Source organism: Megachile rotundata, chromosome 2 (assembly GCF_050947335.1).
Source record: "Megachile rotundata isolate GNS110a chromosome 2, iyMegRotu1, whole genome shotgun sequence".
Taxonomy (NCBI): Eukaryota; Metazoa; Arthropoda; class Insecta; order Hymenoptera; family Megachilidae; genus Megachile; species Megachile rotundata.
This window is the reverse complement of record NC_134984.1, coordinates 5,930,880-5,938,542: the sequence shown is the minus strand read 5'-3', so window position 1 is coordinate 5,938,542 and position 7,663 is coordinate 5,930,880. Positions and strand designations below refer to the sequence as shown.

The 7,663-nt window shown below is 33.8% G+C and overlaps 2 protein-coding genes across 2 annotated transcripts; one reads left to right on the top strand and one right to left on the bottom strand.

Annotated features, from left to right (window-relative positions):
- The first annotated feature begins 15 nt into the window (after positions 1-15).
- Positions 16-1,835, top strand: LOC105661915 (uncharacterized). The gene is made up of 4 exons (XM_076528968.1): positions 16-114; positions 378-610; positions 735-797; positions 1,406-1,835. The coding sequence occupies exons 1-4, from the start codon at positions 16-18 to the stop codon at positions 1,479-1,481; spliced, it is 471 nt and encodes a 156-aa protein (XP_076385083.1). The 3' UTR covers positions 1,482-1,835.
- Positions 1,836-4,915: 3,080 nt separating this feature from the next.
- On the bottom strand, positions 4,916-7,422 carry LOC105662856 (uncharacterized). The gene is made up of 2 exons (XM_076541987.1): positions 6,559-7,422; positions 4,916-5,709 (listed from the first exon to the last, which is right to left on the bottom strand). Exons 1-2 carry the CDS (start codon positions 7,225-7,227, stop codon positions 5,701-5,703), a joined length of 678 nt encoding a protein of 225 aa, XP_076398102.1. The 5' UTR covers positions 7,228-7,422; the 3' UTR covers positions 4,916-5,700.
- Positions 7,423-7,663: the final 241 nt, after the last annotated feature.

Here is a 7,663-nt window from a genome sequence, read left to right as displayed (position 1 = left end):
CCCAAGTCAAAGAGTATGCTGGATGGAAAATCAACGTTTTTAATGAGAATCAATCAGCATGCCTCCTTGCACTTCCGACGTTTCGAGGAAGCGAAGACGAAACATGTCGTCAGAGTTAATATTAACGTCAATCCTGTCGAACGTAAAAGAGTTAAAACATAGGTCAACCGTTTTAACTAATCGACCTGTGTTTCAACTAGTTCTTAGTTACAAAGTCATTCGTTTTGGACTTAAGAATTAACAAACAGGTCATTTGTTTCGGAACTCCAATCTAAAGTCAACCGTTTTCGGACTTTAATATACGAGTCAACAAGTGCCCTCGTACGAAAATGTATTCAAACGCGCAATATTACGACATGTTTTTCACCTTCGCGTAGTATAATGGGAATGCGGAAGAAGCTGCCCGGCAGTATGCAGAGGAGCATCGCGGTCAAAATTTACCGTCGGCTAATTCCTTTAGACGATTAGCTGCACGGTTATATTCGAGTTGCTCATTCCAGACTTCTCTAGAAAGTGCAGTTTGCTCGTGTCAGATCTCCACGGCACGGGCAAATGAAGTCCTCGAACAATTTGACCGGGATGGGATCCTTAGTATACGTCACCGTTTGGGGTAAGTTAAATTGATTATTATAAATATTTATGCAACAGATGATAACATCTTATTTATCTATTATTTTTTATTTAACTATCACTTTAATTTTTTTATAATAATGTAGTTTTGTGTTTTATTTTAGGATCAGTAAGTCGTCGGTTCATCGCATTCTACAAGAAAATACGCTGCACCCGTACAAATACATGTATGTTGAGGAACCCAGAAGATTACATTCGTTCACTATGCTGGGTGGCTTATGGGAAAGACTGAGCGGAATCCATCTTTCTGCAAATACGTTTCGTGGACAGATGAAGCCCTTTTCATTAGAGAAGGATGCTTTAATGCCCATAATTCGCATTTGTGGAACGATGAGAATTCACATGCGATCCGTCCACGAGCAATGCAAGAGCGCTGGTCCGTGAATCTTTGGGCCGGCATTTGTGGGGATTTTATTGTTGGTCTGCACATTTTGCCCCACAGATTGGACGGATTAACATATAAAATGTACTTGGAGCATGTTCTGCCGACTTTTTCGGAAGAAATTCTACTAGAGATTCGATAGAACATGTTTTTCCAACATGATAGTGCTCCAGCCTATTATGCCGCTAGTGTTCAGGCTCTCCTAGATCACACCTTTCGGGACAGGTGGATCGGGCGTAGCAGCCTAGTCGCGTGGCCCCCGAGGTCACAAGATATGAACCCATTGGATTTTTTCTTCTGGGGATTCTTGAACGCAAGATACAGAATTTTTTTAAGAAAAAAATTTATTTCAAAGCATTTTAAGTAAAATTAAATGTCATATAAATTTTTCAGAATGAGGTGTATCGACAAGTGGTTACCTCTTGGGATGAACTGGTGGTTCGCATCCACGGGGCAGTTTCAGCCATAATTCCCGTTACACTGCACAGGATGAGTAGCAATATTGAGAAGCGTGTTCGTGCGGCAATCGTGGTTAATAGCTGTCACACTAAGCCGTATTTGTATATTTTTGAAACTCAAATATCTGTTCTAATGGAGGGAAGATACCTTTCGGTGAAGGTTTTAGTGGGTAGTATGCGCTTCTCGCATGAATCCCATACTACTTCGAGGTGTATGTAAATGTATTTCCCCCACCAAAAAGAGAACTTTCAGAAATTATAATAGTTGTAAAAATCGGCACCTTTTGAAGTCATCATAAAAAGTACAATTTTAACATGCTTATTAGCACAATACCTCTATTCAGATGATATGTACATTTATTTGAGTTAAAGAATAGTTCTAATTGTCCATTAAATGAAACTTTTTATTTGCTCAAATTTCATGTAGTTAAAACATTCTTTTCAAACTATAAAATAAAATAAATATTTTTAATAAAAAATATATCGTGTTTTATTAAATTTAATCCCATAATCTAATAATTAAGCATTTTAAGATATATCTAGTAAAAAAGTTAAATATTGTCAGAGTAATTGGCTGTGAGAAGTTGAGAATGAAATTGCTATTAATTATATATGTATTAATTATTAATTATGTATATATATGTATATATTCCAATACGTCATACCACAATCAACTGGTTATTGGCAGCAATGTTTACTGAGGTATTTTTAATTTTGCGCCACCTCCAAAAAGGTTGAAATGTATTTAATATACTACCTAACGAGTAAATAGGTTTCGTTCACATCTGTTACGTAATTGTATGATTGAATGAAATAGAAATTATTTTATACTTTTTAGTGCATTTCGAAGTCGGTGTATTTTTTTTCTTAAAAGTATTTTATAAAACAAAAGATGAGGAGTCCTGACTCGTAATACGTACATGCTCCCTTATCGCAGGTTCGAATCTCGATGGACTTTGTATTGTCCACTGGACAATTCTTCCATATTCTAAAACCGAACACATCTAATGGCTGTATAAATCCGGTACTATCTTTAGGAGTCCGCAATATTTTTATATTTCGATTTCTGCATTACCCTGAATACTATAACAAAATTAGCAGCTTTCAGAATTATCAAGTCATTTAAATGAGAAACATTTTGGTTCAAAATATTAAAAGTTAAATAGCTAAACTTATACCTTCGTCTAAAATTTCCATTGCCTATAAAAACCTACGTTTCGTACAACGACGGCTGGTACCGCAGAGGATTTATACAATACCTGCCCGCTGGACCTTCTCTGGCTACCGACAATAAACATGTCAAATTGTCCAATTGTTGAAAACGTGGCAAATGATGATATGAAAGGGGCTTACATTGTACGAAAACAAACCTGAACACTTTTCTCCGTAAAAAGTAGACAAAAATTATGTATGTAATAATTGTTGCTAAATTGCAATAAACAAAAAATTCCAGAATTACGTATCCCCCATTTCGATCCATATTTTACGTGTACAAATCTACATAAAAATTGAACGGCATTTGGGGTAAAAAATTTAGAAAAGAATTCAATTTTTTAATATATTATTGAAATAAATAATTTCTCCAGAAATTTTCGTAATAAACTAAACTTCTTACTCAAAAATACACATTTTAAAAAAAAATTCACTCTCCAGTTTCCGAGATATTAACGAAAATGTGTTTTCAATCTCCAACTTTGAGGGCTATTTTCATTTCCTCAACATGCATGTCAGCAGATATAAAAATATATGTGTGAAATAATTTTCGAAAAACTACCACGCATGTAAATTTCATTAAATTCTTGTATTTTGTCAAACATATGCGACATACAAATTTCAAAGTTACTTCAATTATGGAATATATTTTTGGCTTCCTATAATTACTTGATGAAGCACAATATAGTTTAGAAAAAGGAAACAGCAAACAAAGCACTATACTTACAACTGTTGGAAATGGGTAGAGGAATAACACACAAATATTGCTATTTATGTTCAAGACTTTCTTTCCGAAGTACAAAAGAACACTTATGCTCTCTGAAAACTGTAAAATAAAAAGTAACAAGTCTTCAAGCGCTCGTAAAAAGTCTGGCATGCACACCTGGGCGAGTTTATAGCCTACGCGTATAAAACTGACCATTCAAAAGATTCATTGGCTTTTTGTGTCACGATCGTTATTCCATTTACTAAAATACTTGTAAGGGTCAGCGACTAAATTGGAATGTATTTCCAAAAGAAATCAGAACTACGAACAATGTCAAGCACGTTTCGAAAATAATAAGTTTCCGCGTCCAGGAAGGTTACCTGTTTTGAAGGGAAAACTGAAGTATCCCAAATTTATGGCGAGCCTACCATCTCATCGTCAGACCTCGTTATTGTGATGGTCGCTGTATCGTGACCATGTGCGTCCAACGTGGGGCATATATCTGGCAAAAATTTGTTATGAATAAGATACTGCTATTCGGCTCGTCATTGTTCCCGACTACGACAACGGAGACCGCGTAGAAAAAACAGAGGGGTCGGTATAATGGTAAACTATTGTAAAGTGATCGGTCGAGCAGCGATGTTATATTTTAGGCAAGGACAGAACATAATATGGTGCTATAGTTCTTTATATTTTATTATAATTGTATTACAGTTTTCTGAATTACACCGGTCCCTCTCGTTAAGCCCACTCATCACCTTCATCTGACTCGCACCTCGCCTTTCATCGCCAACGGTTCACGCACTCTCCTCTCGCTCTCTCACTCATTCCCTCTCATTCTTTTCTCGTCCAGCCTATCATTCGCTCCGTTACAAACTATCTAATTACCCATTTGTCCTCTTCAAATCTCTCTCCTTCCCTCTCTCTCTCTCACACACACACACACACAATCACTACAATGCTTTCTCTTTTTGATATTAGTAAAATTGCATGAATGGAATATGGAGTAGAATAAGATAAGTGGAATACGCTCCAATTCCTAATTTTTCACAATTCATCTTATTTTTTTACAATTATGTTAATATTAACATATACCTACATATATGTATGTATTGTGTTATTAATGCTATTGTAGTTTGTTAAAATAAAATACTCGTAGGTAGGTCATCGCCGTTACTGCAGCAATAAAGTAATTGGGAAAAAAGTTACAGTTGAACGTGCAGCTAGTTTTATTACCATCACATGCCATAAAAGTGAACCGCTTGTAGATTGTAACCATCGAAGACTGCCATAATTCGAATAAGTTAAGTTTCAAAATATTTAAGACAAAAACTATAGATTATCAAAAAAATTATAGATAAAAATTAACCTCACATTATTAATCACTGTCAGCCATTAGATGTGGCAAAAATGCATATTGATATAATTTCAGTGTATTCAATATAATTTCAATATACTTTTCATAATACGACAGAATTGCTATGTATCAAAACATGATGCGATTGCAAAAATATTCTGATAGTTTTTATTTCTCATGAAATGAATAATGTAATTTAATTGGTATATATAAATGCATATACATCAATCTTTTTACTCTTGGTACTAAGGTAAGTTGCCCAATAGCTGACAGTTGAAGAGAAAGAATTCAAACAATTTAAATAAAAAAATATTTCAAATCCATAAAAGCAGTTGCTAATATTTTATCAAGATTTATTGATCCTTTATCTTTAAATTAACGTAACCAAAAACTATTTAAATTTTGTTAATGTTAAGAAATGGTAATGACACCAATAACTGACATGGCCGAAATGTAGTGTATCCAATATCTGACATCTAGATCCTCCGATAGCTGACACTTTTATAAATGTAAACAATAAAATAACAGAATATAACGTTAATTTATTCAAAATACATTTAAATTTAAACTTAAAGTTCCTCAGATGATGTAAAAGTATCACTTTCTATAACAAGTCGTTTGTATTTCTTTGCAGTTATTTTCTTTTTCTAATTTGGTTTTTCTGCTGCCTTTATTTCTCTTTTTCTTTTTCTTTCTTCTTTTTCCTTTTCTTTTCTTTCTTTTTCGGCATTTTTTTATAATAATAATCCTTTCATTCTTCCGATGTCACAACCAGCGGAATTTTTTCCTTCGATCTCTTTTTTTTCTGTTCGTTAGATGGTACCGGCCAAAATAAACAATTTTTAAAAGGGCTTGGCACATCGTTTGGTACATTAGTTTGATTTATTGTTGCAGACTGTACTTCTTATAGTTCTGATGATGATGTGGGTGTAGGTGTTGTATTATGGCCCTTATTTCATCTTCCCTGACATGAAAATAATGTCTCTCATTATTACTATTTTCAAAGCTATTGTTTAATGTATTTTCTAATGTACATAATATCAAATTCATTGTTCGATGTACTGCTATTACTATCTTGATTTTCGGAATGTGTTCTTGTTAGTTTTAATAAATTAACTTCGGAATATATGTTACTCCAAACTTCAAACAAAGACGTGTCTTCCATTCTACCTGGCCAAACAGCTCCATATGATTTAAACTCAATCAAAGTCTGCGGTGCAATTTTGGATTCTAAAAAAATCAATTGTTGCTTCAATTGCGTTAAATATTTTTTTGACGTTTCTTTGGATGAAGGGAGATCTGAATTAATTTCTTTGTTAGATTTAAACAATTTTTTAAAGTCAATATTTGAAATAAGCGGAACAATACCACAAGCTTTAAAACCGTTTACAGTAGTTTCTGGCTTGACATATTTTAAAAGTACTTCTTATAATAATGGAGCAAAGCTTTCTCTTCCAATTGCTTGCCCATTGTGCTCAAATTTCCATTTCTGCATAGAATATTTCCAACCATTTTTCAATGGATGAAACACTGATACATCCATTGGTTGTAAGATGTGTGTTGCATTCAGGTAAAGGGCAATAATTATTATTCTTTTCTCTATACAAAACTCACTTAGTGATAAAGTAAGGTGACTAACATGACCGTCCACAAATAAAATGACTGGCAAAGGAATATCTTTCTTCAATAGCCATTTATAGAACACATTTGTAATATATTCATAAAAACTTTGTCCAGTCATCCAGCCGCTAGAACTTTTTCCCACGCCCCACTTATTAGGTATCAAACTTATTATGTGTGAGGGGATTCTTACATAGGAAAAGATGACCATTGGTGGTGCAAGCTGACCAGCTGCACTGGCAGTTATAAGTATCGTTAGGCACTCCTTTACGTCGTTGTTAATAAAGTTATATACTGTGAATTCTCCTCTTCTAGGTATAACTTTCTTTACTTTTGGGTTAAAAAACAGCAGTTTCGTCTGCATTGAAAAGTGTTGACTGTCATTTAATATATGGTAAAAATGATTATTTTCTAGGAAATTTTCTATTTCGTTGAACCAGTTGCGTATTTTTTGCTCTATTATATTCGATCGCGCCTTTGTCAAATTCTGTGACATTCGTACTGATAATTCCGGATGACGATTCATAAAACAAGAATACCATTTATTTCGAGGCCGATGATTACTAAAATTGTTAAGTCTGTTTAAATTTTTCATCAACATTTCTACAGAGACTAAAAGTTGATTCTTTGTTGCAGGAAAGCCATAGTCACCAATATGACTTAACCATTTTACTAAAGATTTTTCTTCATCAGGTGTTAAATTTGTTGGCGGTCCTTTTCTGCATTCTTTAGGGTATAATCCTTTATGTTTATAAATAAGGGTTGTTCTTGGAATTTTGAAAATTTTGCTCGCTTTTAATACTCGCATGCCTCCATCTATAGCGTCTAAACCCTTTTTCAAGTCTTCTGCCGCATATCTCATAGATTTCCTTGCTTTTTTCTGTATTGAAAATTAAAAATCGAAATTTATTCAAATATACCAATATCTGATGCCACCCAGTAAAAAAAAGGTTATGTTTGTATCCCAGAAACACCCCTGACACCCATCAAATTAGACGGCTTATTTAAATCCTTCAAAGAAAAAACAGCACTATAATCTTTAATCATAACAGGGAAATATAAGGTTGCTCTCAAAATAATTTAATAAAATAAATACAAACCAAATTATCATGACGTGTTTCTAACCTTAAATGATAGAGGAATCGAGCCGCTAATAAAAATTACGTGCCGACTTATGAAAAACAATTACACAATCTGGATAAGTTCACGCATAATGATCCTCATAAATCAGAGATGGCGCTGCATAATACACACTTCATTATACACACAATGAGAAACAGGAATTGTTTATAGATTCT